This window comes from Anopheles merus, chromosome 2R, assembly GCF_017562075.2.
Source record: "Anopheles merus strain MAF chromosome 2R, AmerM5.1, whole genome shotgun sequence".
Classification (NCBI taxonomy): Eukaryota; Metazoa; Arthropoda; class Insecta; order Diptera; family Culicidae; genus Anopheles; species Anopheles merus.
This window is the reverse complement of record NC_054082.1, coordinates 37,471,604-37,490,903: the sequence shown is the minus strand read 5'-3', so window position 1 is coordinate 37,490,903 and position 19,300 is coordinate 37,471,604. Positions and strand designations below refer to the sequence as shown.

The 19,300-nt window shown below is 42.9% G+C and overlaps 4 protein-coding genes across 15 annotated transcripts; all 4 read left to right on the top strand.

Moving 5' to 3' along the window:
* The first annotated feature begins 720 nt into the window (after nt 1-720).
* On the top strand, nt 721-18,051 carry LOC121590054 (modifier of mdg4-like). Of its 10 annotated transcripts, XM_041909413.1 has the most exons (7): nt 721-862; nt 1,476-1,728; nt 1,974-2,116; nt 2,219-2,945; nt 14,578-15,000; nt 15,074-15,254; nt 15,497-15,590. In XM_041909413.1, exons 2-6 carry the CDS (start codon nt 1,515-1,517, stop codon nt 15,241-15,243), a joined length of 1,677 nt encoding a protein of 558 aa, XP_041765347.1. In that variant the 5' UTR covers nt 721-862; nt 1,476-1,514; the 3' UTR covers nt 15,244-15,254; nt 15,497-15,590. The 10 variants fall into 10 exon arrangements, with proteins under 10 accessions (XP_041765347.1, XP_041765346.1, XP_041765344.1 ...); XM_041909412.1 differs by lacking the exons at nt 14,578-15,000; nt 15,074-15,254; nt 15,497-15,590 and adding exons at nt 17,212-17,330; nt 17,426-18,051; XM_041909419.1 differs by lacking the exons at nt 14,578-15,000; nt 15,074-15,254; nt 15,497-15,590 and adding exons at nt 8,529-8,777; nt 8,904-9,289 and having other exon boundaries at nt 722-862.
* LOC121590064 lies at nt 11,918-13,584 on the top strand. Of its 3 annotated transcripts, none has more exons than XM_041909431.1 (3): nt 11,918-12,008; nt 12,110-12,410; nt 12,720-12,856. In XM_041909431.1, the coding sequence occupies exons 2-3, from the start codon at nt 12,169-12,171 to the stop codon at nt 12,751-12,753; spliced, it is 276 nt and encodes a 91-aa protein (XP_041765365.1). In that variant the 5' UTR covers nt 11,918-12,008; nt 12,110-12,168; the 3' UTR covers nt 12,754-12,856. The 3 variants fall into 3 exon arrangements, with proteins under 3 accessions (XP_041765365.1, XP_041765364.1, XP_041765363.1); XM_041909430.1 differs by having other exon boundaries at nt 11,918-12,012; XM_041909429.1 differs by lacking the exon at nt 11,918-12,008 and adding an exon at nt 13,223-13,584 and having other exon boundaries at nt 12,318-12,410; nt 12,720-12,871.
* Nucleotides 13,560-14,441, top strand: LOC121590061. The gene is made up of 2 exons (XM_041909426.1): nt 13,560-13,689; nt 13,820-14,441. The coding sequence occupies exons 1-2, from the start codon at nt 13,641-13,643 to the stop codon at nt 14,176-14,178; spliced, it is 408 nt and encodes a 135-aa protein (XP_041765360.1). The 5' UTR covers nt 13,560-13,640; the 3' UTR covers nt 14,179-14,441.
* LOC121590063 lies at nt 17,787-18,805 on the top strand. Its single transcript, XM_041909428.1, has 2 exons — nt 17,787-17,872; nt 18,189-18,805. Exon 2 carries the CDS (start codon nt 18,248-18,250, stop codon nt 18,647-18,649), a length of 402 nt encoding a protein of 133 aa, XP_041765362.1. The 5' UTR covers nt 17,787-17,872; nt 18,189-18,247; the 3' UTR covers nt 18,650-18,805.
* Nucleotides 18,806-19,300: the final 495 nt, after the last annotated feature.

The following is a 19,300-nucleotide window of genomic DNA, read 5'->3' as shown; positions in this document are numbered from 1 at the left end:
GCCTTCAATGGAAGCTGTTTTTCGTATTTATCGTTACGACTTGACGAAAGTGGCACGAAAGCGGCTTAGCAAAGATGTTTGGCGTTTTTTAAGGCAAATATTATCGTATTATTACAAAAAAATGCTTTAAGCATAATACAGTGGCAAAATCTGCAAACAATAATCCAACATTGCATTTAAAATAATCCAATATTGCATACAGAAAGAGGACTTTTTCGCTTTATTTTCGTTTCTTAAACAAACAACATATTTCCAAGCGACGCTCTACAAAACGCAACCCAAGCCAAGCCCCGTTTTGGCCGTTAAAAATGAGCGCAGAGCAGCGATATGCTTTCATCTCTTTTCTTCCAACACCTCCCAGCCACAGATGCGCATTCCCCTACAAGGATCTGCTTGACAAACGATCGAACTAGACATTTGACCGTTGACCGTTCCAACATACAAAACGTTCGTCGTTAAAAAACAAAACTTTCGTACCAGATAATATGTCGAGTTGCATGGATAAGCATTAAAATAAAGTAAATAAAGTCGTAAATGGGAGAAAATGAATGTAATTAAATCGAATACAATTGAAAATAACAACGCTGCATGTACATGCCGGAATTATTCGATTTGAATTTTGTGTGACGTCTTGCAAATTTTATAGCATCAACGGACAGCTGTCAAATGTGTTGCAGCTGCCCGCCTTTTGCCGTGGTGTGCGGATGACGGTGTAGCAAGCCGACGCCATCAGCGCCATTTGTGAAGAGACCGTGCCTATGAACGGACGCTGCTGCTCCGCGGCCCGTGTATGTGAAAGTGATTTTAATCTTCAGACTTGGTGTTAAATTACACTAAAATCAGTGTAAAACGTAAAGTAGAGGTAGGTTGAAGGTCGTGCAGTGAAATGGGTGCTGAATTTCGTGAAGAGAGCCCGTAATTGTCGTGAAATGAGCTCGATTTGTGTTACTCCCCACGATGGAGCGCTAGCGCTACCGCATACCAAACTAGCCGCCATGTTTCTTTTTCACCACTTGGTCGAAAAATCGATGTCGGGAAAATGGCGGCGCATTATTAGGTGTGTGGAGTGTGTGCTCGATTCGTGGATGTTCGAAAGCGACGCGTGGGATATTTTTTCGAGGGCTTTCGGTGAATTCGAGTGGTTTGTTGGCGAGTTTGGTCGATTGTTTTGATTTTGATGATGGAGCGGAACGGAATAAATCAGAAAATTTTCTGATTTTGGATTTTAGTGAGGAAAAGTTTTTGACCTTCTTTGTATGAAATTGTAATGACGCCGTATCTTGCCTACGTTGCTTGATGCAATAGCGCCATGATATAGAGTTAACAGTAGGAGTATGGCAGTACTGATGTTAAAGGAAGTGAAATCAAGAACAATTGTATTAATGCATTTGGGTGGGGGTATCTTAAAATTGCATTACTTTGGAGTTCAACGATGATTTTGTAATAATTTGTTTTCTTCTTTTTCCATTCCACAGCGTCATTGATTGAAGCGGGAAGCGGTAGCGTCGTCCAAGATGGCGGACGATGAGCAGTTCTCTCTATGTTGGAACAATTTCAATTCCAACCTTTCTGCGGGATTTCATGAATCCCTTCAGCGTGGTGACTTGGTCGACGTGACGTTGGCCGCAGAAGGTCATCTAGTTAAGGCGCATCGTCTTATTTTATCAGTATGCTCCCCGTATTTCCGGAAAATGTTCACGCAGGTCCCCGTGAACCAACATGCGTTCAGTAAGTATTGGGAACGTTCTGGAATATGACCCGCATTTTTTGTTTGCTTTCTGAAAGTGGAAGATGCCAAGTAACATCGTTACTGTCTCGATGAATCGGTTTTTATCAAGAAAGGCATTTGTAAATTTGTCCATTTTTCAATATTGATCGGTAAAAGTGTTGCTATTGCGCAGAATCATCAAACATGTAGAACATCTTTTTTGTCAATCTTCTAATGAAGCATATTGTATGTGGTATGATTGCAGTTTTCCTGAAAGACGTAAGCCATTCGGCGCTTCAAGATCTCATACAGTTCATGTACTGTGGCGAGGTGAACGTGAAGCAAGATGCCCTACCCGCCTTTATCAGTACCGCCGAAGCATTGCAAATTAAAGGGCTAACAGAAACGGTAAGTTCCTGATCGATGCATGACATCGGATGTGAAGGAGCGACGTGTATTGGGCAAAGCTAACAATGATCTTTTCTGTTGAATTATTTCATAAATTCACAGGGCGACAGTGCACCGACACATCAATCGCCTGCCAAAGAAGAACCAGCAGCAGCAGCAGTCCCTGTGACTACAGCAACGATTTCCACCGCCACCATCCCTGCGTCCCCTGCGTCACAGCGAGCAAAGGTTCAGCGTAACCGCATTCAATCGTACAAATTAGAATCGGAAGAGAGTGGAGACGACAAAGTAGTACACATTCAAGCCACCACCTCTCACCATGTATCGGCACAGTCGAATCTCAGTTCGCAGAAACGTACCATGCCACAGCGTGGTCTCCAAAGCCACGCTAGCAAGCGAACGAAAATGTCCATCAGTGCCAGCAGTGACGGATTGGATACATCGGACTCGACGCCGGCACAGGTGCAAACCGTGCAGACGGTGCAAATAGTGAAGCAAATTCCCGCGCAAGTGATTGAACCGGAATACATTGAGCTCCCGATCGAATCGATAAATCCCAAGGCTGAACCGGACTACACTGATGAGACGGCCGAGATCGAAACGGTGGACGCTGAAACGGAACAGGAACAGAAGCTCTCGGAACACGACCAAGGGGAAGCCGACGATGACGGAAACTACGTGGAAGATGACACTTACGGAGACATGGCCATGGGCAAATACGAAGAATCCTACTTGACGGAGGGCGAGGAAGGAGCGAAACCTGGCGTATCTGGATTCGTGGACTCGTATACATCGGACGGCGGAAATGCGACGGAAATTTCGACACAAGGTAGGTGTACTAAGCACGTTTCTCAATCGACGAGCATGAAATCAGTGGCGTTTACAAATGTTTCTCATATTGGCCCCGGAGGGGTTTTAGACGAATATGATCTTTGCTTCTTTGGTTGGGGGTGGGATGTGTGCGGATGGGGTTGAAAACGATACAACCGAATTTGAAGTGTGTATGTGTGTTCTGCAATCATCTACGAAGTGTTCTTAACGTGACGGCCAAAAATTACAATGATTTAGGCCAGTCGGCATTGAAGATGGAAGAAAGAAGATGACAAACGTTAGTGAGAAGATTTGATGGGTACAACCCTGGTTCTACGTGTTAATGATGCGCTGTTACAGTGTAACGATGCGCAAAATTACAATGATATAGATTACGTTTAATGTCAGTACTAGTTTGTTATACATACGTGAGTGTTACACTACAGTTGCGAATTATTATGAAAAGTGATTTTGAGTTCATCGTATTTTGCATCGACATGTGCTTGGAACAGCGACGCCAACAGTAAGTACGGGGATATACCTAACTTAGCAAAGATCATGATCACTCTGGCCCCAATATAAATTGCCCAAAAATCATTCTAATAGAAAGCATATTCTTTTGTCATCGTTTATGAAACGCAATTGCCATGGGAAGCATTTTGTGAGCAATACTTTTTTCTGCAACAGCTTATCGGGAAAGCAGTCTCGGAAGGTTGGTAACCATTTGCTATGATAAATTCGCGGTACCACTCCAGGCTGCAGTCCTTATGATAGGTTGTTATGGTTCATAAACCATTTATTTTATTTTATATAAACAACACTAAATATTAAGATTTATTATATAATCATATGTCAATCTGCCAATTCAATATATGTGGTCATTTTACTGCAACCGGGTCGCGTCGCGTCGTATATTTCTATTTTGTTTTAATGGTAGTAAAGTATGGTTTCGCGCTTAACTATTATTTAGACATTTTGTTGTGTGTATTCAAACCGCGAACACATCTTTTTTCTTAACATCAGCAGTAAATTAATGATTTCCTAAGTGTCCTTATTGGTTCATCGTTCTACAAACGCAAACAGTATGCAATATTTAAGTTCCGGCTAGGATATTTTTCTCGTGTCGTAATATAATTTTCCTCGTTTCGTAATATAATTTTCGTCGTGGAACATCGTATCTATCGCTCTATGTCTCTGTCAATTAATAGTGTATATCTGTATAAGTGATAGTTAATGGGATGTCTTAATTGGTATCTCTTGCATATCGGTAAGTTAATGTGAAAACAATGATACACGCATCTACGCGCGTCGTAACATCAGCGGAACATCAATGAAAGAGAGAAATACTGTGCATGATGCATACTGATGATGATGCATACTGATGATGATGATGGAAAATAGAGGATCTGGTCCAGGATCTTCCAACTGGTAAAAAGGTAGCAGGTGGGTATACATTTTATTTTATTTGCTTAGAAATAAGCATAGATAAGAAGACATATGAGAAATTCGCTCGTACATTCCTTGCCAGAAGGGTGGACGTTTCACCTAGTTTTCATCGTTTGTCCAGACACAGATTGCCCCTGTATAGTAAGAAAAATGTTTGTTTCTCATAATTTGCTAAATGAGTAAATTAATTTGAATTCTTGTATATGCTGATACCTACCTGATATATACCTGATGAATACCTGATGTGAATATTGCTTCTAGCATGTATGCATCATATCTGTGCTAAATCATCGCTTATAAAAATAAGTATGCTGCAAATCATCAACTTTTTAACTATGCTTCAATATGTTTATCAGTCTGTAAAGTAAATTAGGTGAAGCAAACATTTATTTTTGGACAGTCGCAATTGGGTCATAAATCTCATATTCAGTATGCACCGGTAAGAATGTGGTCATCACGTAAGTATAATCATCCTCTGTGTATGTAGAATGTGAAAACATATGCATAGGAAAACAGTTTGGTTGGGTTTATAGGGAGCAGAATAGTTCTCGTCATTTTAAAAAAATATTTCTGGATGTGATAAAAGATCGAGATGCGAACCAAGTATCATGTGAATGGCACGATCGCAGCAGGTCTGCGATAATTTTAAATCTCCAGAAAATATTTGTGATTGGCTACAAATATTTCTTCATTTTAGGAATCAAATCAGATATAAACGGACATGCCTTGAAGGTGAAGAGAGCTACTACTCAACACTAACACTGTCCGCGTGTCGAATACTTGATTCCTTTCCCTTGATGGATGGCGTTCATGATGTATTTTTTAGTGCGTAGCCCATAAAACTGTTGGTGATTAGTTTTGTAGGCGAAATATACTGTTCAGTTGCAGTAATGCAGAATATCAAATAGATGGAAAGTTTTTTTTTCTTCCCTGGAAAATAAAATTGGTCTTACACGAAAGTGTGACGTTTACCATACTGTATAAATACATTTTATGCAGTAAATGATGTTTTCTTTTGATTGATACCACTCTTTCTGATCATAATTCGACAATGAGTGAAATCAGTGCCTAAATTGCCTCTTTTCCTGTAAATTATACATTTACAGATCAAAGATCAATCCGGCTCGCCGATGTAGATGCGCACAGTTCTGCTCCTCGCATGGAATTATTAGAAAGTATCAAGAAGGAAGACGATGATGTGATTGTCAAAGACGAACAGCCCTGCGCCGCTCACGTCTCTCAGTTACCTTTACGAAATTTTAATGCCAACGAGGCCAGTTCTTCCGGAACGGCGTGGGATCAGTTAAATGTAGCCAAAAGTAGTAATAGTAGCGGCAATTCGACCATTATCACTTGTACACGTAGAAAAAGCATGAGGATGATGGGAATGGAAGAAGCATCATCGGTTGTTTTACGAGAAAAACCGAAACTGGACGAAGGCGGCAAAACTGTGAGCAAGTTTCATGAGCTGAAGAAGAGCAACGGATCTCCGGCACAACGTAGCAGATGCGTGTCGTGTTACAATAGAAACATTCTGGAATCGGAGAGGTTGCCAAAACCGAAAACCAAATGGGTTACCACCTTTTGTGGGGATTGTCCAGGAAAGCCGTTTTTGTGTATTCTCTGCTTCAGTAGAATACATTGCAACAGCCGAATAGGAATCAGAGAGTTGTTATAGTACTTGCTGATGCTGATACTCGTACATTTTGTTTTATTTTTTAAGGAAGAATCACACTTACGTTTATTTCCATTTGAGCGTATTTCATTCGCTATGAATGCATTCCGATTCCATTCACAATTTTTGTTGCGTATTATTTTCTATGGACTAATAAGCGTTACTGGCCTAGCCAAAAATGCCAAGCAACTGAAGCTATGTTTTGAGATATACATAATACCATTCTATTTGAACACAAATCGATATTTAAGGTATATTATAATACGTTGAGATTCTTTCTCAACAGATTTAAGTTCAAAATTTTGCTTGATTAAGTTAACACGTTTGTTCGTGGTTTAGTTTGAGACGTGTAACATAGTTTCCAATATATTGTTTTCTTTTTTGTAATCTATACAGCACCAAATATTTTTTTATAGCGTAATAGTTGAACTAAAGATATCGTTATATTTTTGAATATAGCAAATAATGCTCGGATAACGATGGAATTGATTCCTACATTAGTGTTAACGCATTCTCGAAATTGATTGGTACTCTAAAATGATCCTAACATTCATAAAACAACAATGAAACAGTTCGTTGTAGAATTATCGTTTGCGGGAAGAATTCCAATTCAAAATCTAAAACGATGGTTACTGAGAGGGGGGGGGGGGGGTTGTGAGGCGACGTATGTATATCGTCCTCGTAAATGCTGCTTCTCGTGGCAAGTGCCTTAGAGGGTATTTGAGTGAATATACAACACTATATATGAATTTGTGACATGAAAATTATTGAATAAAGCTCATGCATTTTCCGTCTTAAAATATATGTGCACGGTCTATTTTTTCGTTGTTGATAGAATAAATGGTCCGAAATTACTAATAAATTAATCTTCGCCAGGTGCATCATTCGACTCGAACGTTTATTATTATTGTTCTGTGTATTCGTTTTCAATTGGAATATTGGTTTTCCTTCAATCGCCTTTCTTTACTATTCTGAATGCATACACTTAGACGAGTGCTGTTGTTTAAAAAAGTTGTACTCCAGTCCGATTTTTTTTCTCTTCTGCTTGGGTGTGGACACGCTTCTTTTTAGGGCATTCGTCCTCCTCTACTGTGCAACATCAACAACAAGGTCGTCTTGTTCATGCTAAATTAAATCTGGTGCAGAGGCGGCACCCGTTGCCTTCGCCGGTCGTCAAATTCAAACCAGCTCAGAAATTGGTGCTGCCCTCATCAATATCAGTATCAAGAGCTCTCAACACTCATGACGCCAAACAACAACAGCACACCACACCACCTACCCGACCAATTTACACGCCTGTAACAGACACTGTAAAGTTTATACGATCGCAGAAAAAGTGCGCCCAGCTGGTGTACGACGGATATATCTACAATCGAAAAATGATTCAACAGAACGGTCGTACCACGTGGCGGTGCTGTGATTTGCTGAAATACCACTGCAAGGCAACGTGCGTGACGAAACAGAACAAGCTGATCGGCATAAGAAGCGAACACAATCACACTGATCACTCGAGCAAAATAGAGGACAAAGCACTGTACGACTTCCCAGAGGATCTGGAAGAGTACGTGAACATCCGTACACGAGATCCGATCGACGTAAAAAATCACAAGGTGGACGTGATCGACACGGGTGCAGAGTTTAAGATTGTGGTTCGTGATCGTAGTAGTACAATGCACCAAGCTGCCAAAGATTAGATATGATCGAGCACGGGCTGACGAGAGCGCAAATTGAATGCGAAAAAAAAATCGGTTAGTAATGAATGCGTTCATTTGATAGGGCAATTGTGCTACAAATCGGCGTGGTCACTTCAAGCTTAAACTATTGCAGTTCACTTTTTTCTCGGCACGAGGGTTGTAAAACAAAACTATCACTTCGTTAACAAATTGGGCTATTTATGTGAATTTAAGTTTTTGATGTACATACATACATACTTCTCATAACGTTATATGCGAAAAAACGGAAAGGGGAGAGAATAAGTTAAACTCGTGGACGAGGATCGTATTTTATGTGACGAACAGACAAAAAATGTAATTTAAATAATTTTCTCCTGCATTTAATAGGTAGTTTATGTACTACAAAAAGGCAGTACTAGATAATACAACATTATAGTCTCAGTAACATTAGTATGCTTTTAGAAACGTAAAAGAAAACGAAATGTTTAGCACATCTGGGAAGCTGAATCTGGGTGAGATAAAGATACATTTGCATTACTACTTTGCTGGATAATACCTATCGGAATGGAAGAGGAGAACAGTGTGAATTCGTATTCGTTAGAATAAAGTGAATCTATATAACGTGGATCGTTGCGTAGTAGTAACTCAATAATACATAAAATACTTCATACCAAAGACAAGAATCTTGTGAATATCGTAAATCATTAATTAGATACATCTGTGTGTTGCAATTTCTCTCTACACTCCTCCGTAATGGTTGCTCGTCGTTGCCTCCACCCAACACCACGATACACACTTCCGGAAGAAGACGACAACTATCTGTTTGGGCTTGACATAAAGCGGCCAGTGGTGGTGAACGGCGGCAAACATTTGTTCCTCGGCAGCCGGAAAGGCGGCCTGCAGCTCGTGCACGACAATTACCTGTATCGGTCGAACCTGCGGCGCCAGGGTCGTAACGGAGATGTCCTGTACTGGGAATGTATCTACAACCGGGGTCAGAAGTGCCGCGGTCGGCTGAAAACAATTGGAAACCAAATTATGATCACGAATGGACGAGGTAGGTTTGTTTTTGTGTGTGTATCCTGTATGTATTTCGCAACATGGTATCTGCGCCAATTTCCCTTAATTTTTCAAGGCCTAACCCCTCTTCTTTACCTTACCATTTCATTCTTTTCTCTTTCAGTGGAGCACAACCACCCCAATGACCATAAGCGCATTGTCAATGCGACGCTTTGCGGAAGCGTAATTGTGAAAGATATCTGTACTTTGTAAAGTTGTCTCTTGCTCTAAAGTGTGCTATATAGTTTGCTCTCTAGTGGATGTTGTAAAATAAGTATTTCGAGATGTATTTTATTTTATTCTATGCAGTTCAATTCGATTTACAAAATAAATGTAAAGCAGATAAGCTGTAGGAAAAAGCGGGGATTGCCTCAATACTTTTAGAAGCTATGTTTTTTACACTTCCAATGTCCTCTACATGTATAGTTGTATGTGCTCAGCAAGTGGCAGCCAATTGTTGGATCTAGTTATTGTTTATACGATGGATATGGAGTGAAAAAAAAAGGATTATGAGCACCAACCTAGAATAAACCAATAAATGGCAGCAGCTTGGTGTCAGTGTAATGACTGCTTTGAAAAAATGCTACTTGAAATGCCACTACATCCGATAAATCGCAACACACATGCATAACCAACCTCACCCCTTTACTTGTGAGTGGATCATAAGTTACAATGCCTTACCATCACCCAGCACATTCAAACCTCCCCGCTGGTAGGCGATACCTACTAACCAAGAATATGTATTTTTATTTTCTTCCAATAATTGTGGAAAAAAAAGCTTCATCACCTGTGTTGGATGGCATCAACACCATCACCACCACCACCACAAACATCACCACCAGCTGTCCACCATCGTCGAATTGCCCGATTGCGCCAAGCTCGATGGTGGACTCAACGGTTGAGCTAAAGTTCATCAAAAGTCCCTGGTCCACACCGTGTCTGGTGCTGAACAACTTTCTGTACAACTGTCACAGCACACGTGGTGATATTGGCTACTGGCGGTGCCATAACTACTCGCGCAAGGTGAAAGAGGAACGGTGCCGTGCACGCTGCGTAGTCAAGAGCGGACGACTTAGCGCCCTTACCGGCGCCCAGCACAACCATCCACCGCACACGGAGAAAATCGAACGAATAGTGCGCCGCAACTATGCCGACGAGCAGCAAGAGCTGGAAATGATGCGCATACAGGAGCAACAGCAACAGGAACAACAACATCCCATTCAAGCTAGTAGCGATGATATTTTGCTCCTGATGGCAACCAACCCTCAGAATGATAATAACCATGCTACTTCTGCTGGTGGACAGCAGCAGGTGCAGGTGCAACCAATTATGCGCACCATTAGACAACAAACGCACTCGACCACGCTCGAGGTAGCGAGTGCACCGATGATATCATCCGTTACAACTGCCGTACTTTCGCCTGCGATCACCGATCTCATAAAGATGGAAGATTATGATCTGCCGACGGTGGAGTTGTAGTTTCTGGTATCGTCGGGTTGGGGCGACGAAAGGGCGTCGTCAATGCCGTAGAGCAATAACTACTAACAAAAGAAAGCAACAAGTGTAGGAGCAATAATGATTGGAATTTGTGCAACAAGCAATCTTTATACGGTGTGACATACAAATACAAATGTTCGCTGAGAAAACTTAAGTCATGTCACCGTAAACGTGTGCAATATTAGTATTTATACCCAGCATTTGAAACAAACGTAAATGTGCATCCCTAAACGAGCCAAAATGAAACAGTATTTTTACCTCTGAGCCAAGTTTTCTTACATAGAATAAAAGCATAACCACTCCATCTCTATTTATTCGCGCAAGGTGGTGTGCCTCATCCAAGGAAAAATGCTATGTGTACTTCATATTATTCGATTCAAGCACACATCCCAGAAAAGATTTTTTTTTCTTTAGCAGTTTTGTTGTAGTGTTATTGCCCAGCATCTCCAAGCCGTAGGATAAGTTTGTGTTAATGAGCAATTTTATCTTCCCACTTTTTCTTTCCCGATCTGTACGCGCAACTACGCCAAAATGATGCGTTCTTCACTTCACTTCGCGCTAGAAGCCGCACATACCAACCCGAAAGCACACCTCTTCATACGCAGCCAGCGCGGCCTACCCTTGCTGGTGAAGAACAAGTTCATCTACCGGTGCGAACGGACGCGCAACCATCGTTCCTACTGGTTGTGCACCCGGTACAAGACGCACAAGTGTACAGGGCGCATCATTTGCCAGAACAATACCGTGCTGAAGGAAACCGAACACTGCCACATGGACGACAGCCGACGGTTGCACCATTCCGAGCTGAAGCTGGTCGATATGTCCCAGATAAACATCGAATGCTGGGTAAAATCCGTCCCGCCACGGTTTTCCTCTAGCGCTCGCAAAGCGACTTCCTCGACCTCTTCGTCGCGGATCAAAGCGGATAAGCCCGATCAGGAGTTGGGTTGTTTGCTAACGGGCAAGTTTTAAGCGGCAAGTCACGTGCAGACGGAAGGGTTATTTGGCGGCGCACAGTAACATGCTGCATCGAGAAAGTGTTGAATAAAACATACAAAAAAACTGTTTTAATCTGAAGCAAATATCTTTTGAGTATCTTTTTTATCTGCTAAGGATTTTATAATCTTAAAATTCAAATTTTTATTAGCTTCTCACACTGACGCATTTTAACCTTTCTACTTAGAGTTTATTCCCAGCCAGCGTGGTTATCCTCTGCTCGTGGTGGGCAATTTCCTGTTTCGCAAAAATCGTGGCAAATACTGGCGATGCATACGGTGAGTCTTTGATGCTGTGTGGTGGTGGTGTTTGTACCCCATATTACCTTTAAAAAACATCCAATGCCCCCCCCTCCCCCTCCACCCCCGGACGAGGTGACTTACGATTATACCAATTTATGTTTCATTAAATTACAGCTGTACAAAACACAAGTGCCGGAGTCGTTGTATAATTAAGGATAAGGGTTTAGTGCTAAACATCGGCAAGCATGCGCATGGCCCGGAAACGGCCAAAATTGAAATGGGACGCAAAATCCGCGACAGTGCCGAGGATGATCCATTGGCGTCTGACGGCTGCTTCGGGAAACTGAAAGCTGCTAAACATAAACCCTTCTTACCGCGACAATCCCACTGCAAAGTTTCTGTCTAAATTCAATAAAGGTCGCAAAAAGCCAGCTGGTGCGGTGCCACAAGCCAATCGTGATCCTCTTCCGTAACCGGAATTACATTCTCTTTTTGTAGGTGTGTGTGTGTGTGTTTGTGTGTGCGCTCGTGCGTGTGTGTAGTTGTTTAGTATAATTTCTAATGAGGCTTTATTAATTTCTGTTTCACATTCCAGACGCAATTTGCCCAACTTCCAAAAGCCGGCTTCGGTCAGTTTGCTTCCTGCCGGACGAAATGAAACCGATGCCCAAGGTTTGGTACACCGCACCATTGACGTTCGTCGTGAATCGACGTGGCACGCAGAATCTGCACTTCCGGGGCTACGTTTATGTGCGAAAGACAATCCACCACCGAACGATGAACTGGGTGTGCTGCGAAGGCGCCACCCGGCTCGGCAATTGCAAGGCACGTGTCTCTACAGAAGGAGATTCGAAGATACGTTTCGGTGCTCAACAGCACAATCACAAACCACTAAAGTAAGGACACACGCTTTGGGGGTTTGCTACTGAATAATGAATTAATCCATACTGAATACTAAATTAAGGAGCGAAATTGATTGATAATAAAATATGTTAGCTGTTAGCAATAATAAAAAAAAGCGCGCTGCTGTGTAGCGATTCTCAAATATCTTCCAAAACAACTCTACCACTGTAATTGGACCAGCGAGCTGGTGGGGGCGTGTTATAGATACAACCTTCATTATAATGCAATAGTTTCAGTTGGTTCTAGAGCTAGTTTTACGTTAATTTAGTAACTCTGCTTTTGGTTTGTTTCTTTTTCCGTAGATGCTGCTCCACGGAAAAAGGGCGGGCGGCGTAACTCGTTCATGTACGATCTGCCCTACGAAATGATCAACAATCGCAAGGGCGGTTTGAACCTGCACTTCCGGGGATACGTGTATCGGTGGAAAACCAACTTCTCCCAGACGACAAACTGGGTATGTGCGAACCCGCTTACGAGCCTGAATGGCAATGCGATCGGTTACCCGGGCGCTTGCGCCGCCCGATGCATCACGGACGGTGCCGGTGGCATACGGTTTAGTAAAAAATGGCACAACCATGGCCCAATCGCGGTTATTACAGAGGTTGAAGAAGACTAATGATAAGTTTGGTGTTGACTTTTGCCTATCAATAGGCATGGAATAAAATACCTTCCAGCTTTAACCTTTATGTTGTCGTTTCTTTCTGTGATACTAAATACAATTTCATTTAGATACTTAAAATTTCCTTTTCAGCCTCTTAAAGATCTACGCTATATATTAACGCTTTCTGTCTTCTTTACCTAGCAGCAGCAGAAACACCACCACCACCATCTCCAACACAGGACGATCAAGCGTTGTTGCAGCGGCAAGGTGTTTGGTTGGAGAAGCTACCATACAGTGTGGTGGCAGACGCGTGTGGTAATCGGATGTACCTGCTTGGCTACACCTACCGGAAAGCGGCCAGCTTTCGGACCACAACCGATTGGGTGTGTGTCTGCAATGAGCTACAGCACGCCACCAACGGACGCTGTTTGGCACGGCTGGTACAGCGCATGGAAGACGGTGCTTTGAAACTGAACCGACACCTGCACAACCATGCACCAGAGGAGAAGAAAGTTAACGCATAGGAGGTCCGAAAACAATATACACAAATGAACTGAATCTGTTGATTGATCGCAATAAATGAAAAGATAGATAGAGAGAGAGAGAGAGAGAAGGTTTAGCGATGGGGAACCACGTACGTCATGTTGTAGTGTCCCGCTGTTATACTCAATGTAGGTTTAAAATCATTGTAACACTTGAGTGCTCTGTTTTTAATCTCTACTTAAAAAAAAATCTATCAGACTCATGCAGCACTGCTTGCTTAACTTATGTTTCTTCTTTGTTTTGTTTCTACCTTTACAGTGGGACTAGGAAAGTGGACAATCATTGCAACGAACAGCGACGGTGGCGGTAGCGATGATGACGAATCGGAGGACAATGTGGCAGTGTTTTCCAGGACGATGCGCGGCAAAGAGCAGCTAGTCTACAAGGGCCAACCGTTCGTGTTCGAAAAGCTCGTCCTCACGACGGGCGGTCAGTCGAAGAAGATATGGCGCTGCAATCAATGGTGGAACCAGAAGTGTCGGGCGCGGGTGTACACCATCGACGATCACATCACACCCCTGAACCGGTACCACACGCACAGCGACATTGTGAAACGGAAACAGCGCGTAGTCAAACGGGACAAAACCTGCGATACCGGTGGTCCAATCGACAAATGATGCTAAAAAGAGAGAGAGAGAGAGATAGACAGAGCGCATGCTGTGTTTAAGCGCATAGAGCTCTGCAATCTTGTTGGGTTCCTTCCTTCAACCTTTCACGCGTGGCTTTAGGCAGCATCTCTCATTTGTATTTTGTAGTTTCCTATGTGTGCATGTTGTGATAAGAGACCGCGGAATGGAAACGAGGATACTTGTGACTAAATTTGAAGGATATTAGTTTTAGATTAATAAACTCAACAGTGGGAATACTGCTGAAACACTTAGTCATAACCGCCCATGTAGATCGATGCTTTTGTAAAATAATTTGTAACAATTTTAAACTGTAAAGCTACTTCATTACGCAGTGGATAATACGTTATTAATAGTACACCTGATATGTTCCATCTTTCTTTACCACAGGTGCCAAAACGACGGATAGCATTCCCAAAAAAGCGGTCACCATTTCAGATGCACGACAGCTGCGGCGACAATCACGAACAGCTCAACCAACTCCACAACTACCACCACCTCCTCCGCCATCGCACGAATCCAGCCTCAACCAACCGGCGACGGTATCGGTGCAAGATGATGCAAAGAAAGGTGAGATCGACAGCAAGCAGAAAATGATGGAAAAGAAGGTCCCACTGCACGCGGGAAGCTCCGTGTACATCGCAACCAAGGATCTGCTGTCGATCTACACCTCCAAACCGGCCGTCTACACTGGCCGGCTCATTCAGCTGATGTTCGGATTGGACACGCTAAAGATCAGTTGTCTCGATAGCAAAGAGAGGGTGAACACTGACTTGGTCCCGCTGGATCCGACAACACTGGAAGCTGTAATAAGTAAGTTGTTTGGCAGTGAAGTTAAAGCACTTGTTTTAATGATGCCCCTCTTTCTTCCTTTACCTTCTTTCAGCCCATATCGTTGACGTGTTCCAGCAGCAAAAGCAACATATAACGCCAGGCATGGTGCGCAATTTCATACGCAATCGGTTAGACTTGTTGCGAACCAATCTTGACATCGACAGTAATAGTCAGTCGTCTGCCAGAAAGGAGTCGAAGAAGAAGAGAAACATTCGACAGTAGAGAATAATGCTGTAAGCTACGTTCTACTTGCTCTCTTAACGCTTTAACCACTCCCACAACAATTTTACTTGCAATCGCGCCAGTAATGAGCAATAAAAATTGATTCTGATTATCACCCTAACATAGTTCCTAGCATTAGTGGATAGTACAGTGTTGGAATATTGCGATGTACATATTTCATTTGCATTGATTGCTAATTCTTAAAACGAATCTTATGCTCACCACCTGTTATGTTCTTTTTCTTTACTTTCAGACAACAGTTATGCAGTGCGTCAAAAAAGTTCCCGGATCTTCATCCCGATTGACCACTCCGAGGCGATGTTTTCCGAAAGCTCCAGCGGTACCAGACAGTTGCTGTACCAAAACCATGTGTTCCATCGCAACATCAAGTCGGGCGATACCGAGTACTGGCGCTGCTCCAAAGCGATGCGGCTGAAGTGCAAGGCAACGATCGTCACGAAGGGAAACATGATGCGCTTCAACGGCCAGGCTCACAATCACATTCCAATGGAACGGCTCACTTACGGGTTGGGTGTGAATGTGAAGCGTAATCTGAAGAAAAGCGAAATGTTGTGCCAATTCAGAAAATAAACTTACAACAAACGCATGTCTAGTGTGTTACATGCGAGAAGATCGCGTGAAGATCGCCCCTGCCTTTGACGTTTATTGATCGCTGTAAATTGTTTCTTCTACCATAACAGCATGCTCGCTCTCATGTGTTTTGTATAGTGAATAAATAATGATTGATATTGATTTGTCTCTGTACGATCTTCACTTCTTTTCTAGCCATCTTCATAGCGATCGGTCCGGAAAAGCAACTGATTCGGCTGAGAGGAAAACTGTACCAGAAAACGATCGGTCGTGCGTATCGGAGCGTGTGGACGTGCATCGAGTACGGTTGCCCGGGCGAGATCCTGCTGAAGGAGCTGAAGGGTGGTGAGATAAGAATTACCAGCACACACAACGACGACTGCACGTCGGACTACTTTAAAAACCGTCCTGCCAATCAGATGTATCTGAACGAAAGTGAAGTGACGCGATTAGAGCTAAGCCTAGCGAACGAGGAAATGTTCGACGGCAGTACTGTGGCGGCTCATACGATTGTGGACATTAATGAAGATTACTGAACTTGAGGAAGGACGAACAAACAAAAAATGCAAACAATTGAACGAATAAACCTTACTTGCTGTCGGTGTTTTTAATGCGTTCAAACAAACAATGCTTAAGCGTAGAAGATCTTTGAGAACAGAGTGCGGGTAGTGTCGCATGCAACGGCTGCTGCCTAGTTGCGCTATACATATTTTTATTAATCTTTCTTTTTTCTCTCTCACCACTTTTGCTGTTTATAGATGCGGCACGCTTTATCGTGGGAGTTCGTGGCAGTCGCAAGCTAAAGGTGGGCGACTATTCCTTCACCAAGAACAAGGAATGCACCGACAAAACGTACTGGTCCTGTGCGCGAGCAGGAATGCATCGGTGCAAGGCGCGCGTCGTTACCTTCATGCACAAGAGTGGCGAGCTAACGTACATACTGCGCAACGCAACACACAATCATGATCCATTTTAGAAGAGGAAATGTAGTTAAGTGTGTGCCGCTACTGTCGCACTATCGTGGAGTAACGCGCTTTTGGTGGATGCGCATTACTTAAGGGGGCGGGTACACTTAGCGTAACAACTATAAAAAAAAGGTCTATTCACAACTAAGGTCATGTAAATCTGGTCTGGTCTGAGACACAAATGAAGTGAAAGACATGTTTCATTGTAATAACAGTTTATGAAGGAAAATGCGAAGGAAAACTGATTTTGTAAAATAATAAAACTAATTTTACCACACCCTTTTAGCCCCTGCTGTGTGGAATGTTGTTGATCCTGTTTGAGAGTGAACTCTCTGTGTAGTACCTTAAACATGATTGTTTGCTTACATTATTAACTGTTTTCTCTTTTCTTTGCATGTCATTATTCCGCCAGATAACAAAGTAGTTTACATCGTCGGACAACGGGGCAGCATTCTGCTCTCGGTCAACGGTTATCGCTACGTAAAGAATCGCAAGTCCCAATCGAAAACGTACTGGATTTGTGCGAAAAAGGTATGCTATCTGTCAATAAATAAGAACAGAAAAGATCCATTGCAATACACCACGGTAACATCCTTCTCATGCTCATGCTGTATCGTCTTTTGTAGGGAAGCTTAGGATGCCGGGCACGCATTACTACCGCATTGTCGTCAAGCAACGATAGTACTCCGAAAGTAATACTGAACACTGGCACACACAACCACGGACTGGTTGCGAAACAGGACCAGGATGTTAAAAACACAATCTCGCACAAGTACCGAGTGCTTTCGGGTGCGGATAAATTACACAATCCACGAAGAAGTGTCACCGGAGGCAGTGCATCGCCAAAGATGACGTTGTTAAATAAGAAGCTTCCGTACATGGAGCTAGCACTTTCGATCGGAAAATCGAAACCAAACCCATCCGTCGGTGGAGCAGCATCATCGAGACCGGTGTATACGTCACGCCAGACAGCAGAGACGCCTAAGCGCGATGCCATCATCACAAGCCCTACCCTACAACATGCTGGAAAGAAAAAAACACTTTCAAAAGTGGTTCAAAATACGTCCGAAAAGGTTTTCATCGTTCCAAAGACGGAATCGAACAAGAGTAGCGACTGAATAATGCACACTTCTCCTACTTCTTTGCTGCTAAACCTCTAAAGAATCGCTTTACTTTTTCCATCAATCCCGAATCACTTCGGATCAATGAAATCAAATAAAAACGTACCATACGGTCCATATTGAGACAGGAAGAGAGACAGAGTGAATCTATGTTGTATTAAAATTACTAGACTCATAATTTAAATGGTTTTAATAGTAGTGCTTTAGCTCCGTACCATTGGAACAGCATACTAACTTTTTTTTTAATCTTTTTCTCAACTTGCTACAGATATCAGAAAGGCGCGTGAAGGGAAACAGTCGCCAAACGTGACGCACTTTCAGTTGAAGATGGATAACGAGCGCAATCCGTACTTCAAGTTACAGCTACGCGGACAACCACAACAACCCAAGCTGAAACTCAATAAGAGTCCAGCAAAGACGGATAACGCTCACCGTTCACCGACACTTACGGTTCGCAAGTTTAACAAACCCGTTGCGGTGGATGCGAACAAGATACAGTACACCAATGGCCGTGGGAACAATGTGCTGATGTACGATGGGCATCGCTACATTAAGAACAACTGCTATGGCGGTAAAATGTATTGGAAATGTAGCAAGTGGCACACCAACTGCAAAGCACGTGCCATCACCTCGGTCTCAAATCCAGAACAGTGTGTGTTGAAAAATGCGCACAACCACGACGTACCGAGGGAAGATATGGCGAGCAATATACGCAAAGACTGGGAGTAGATGTGTGCGTGTGTGTGTGTGTGTGTGTGTGTGTGTGTGTATTTCGAACTACTGTTACTCGAACACGTTAGCTCTTTTAAGAAATTTACTTGTAATCATTGAAGGAAGTTAGCCAACCATGTTCTTTGTATAATAAACGGGCAATAGTGAATTGCATTTACTTACTGTGCGTAACTGCAACGAACCGTGCTACGACAATTTCCCATTCCCTATATGCATTCATATAAGAAAGAGAGGAGAGAAATATAGAGCAGGAGGGAGCAGAAAGTATCTATTAGCTTTAGATTGTCTTGAATTCTATTTCTCTCTATTAACCAAACACATGCGCTTTTATTTGCAGGTTGTGAAATATCCGTTGTAGACGCGAACTGGTATCCATTGCGAATGGGCGGCGACTCCACTCATGGATCATTTCGGGCACCGAAGTTCACGTACAAGCAGTCGCAACGCAGCGGTCGCCAACTGCTAGTCGTCAATGGGATCCACTTCTTCCGCAACCGTGAGCGGAACGGTAAACAGTACTGGAAATGCAATCAATACTACAAATGCAAGTGCCCGTGTATCGTCCTGATCAATACAGCTACATCTCAACTAAGCATAAAGCACAACCACAATCACGAAACCACCATTGGTACTGCGGAGGAAGAATCT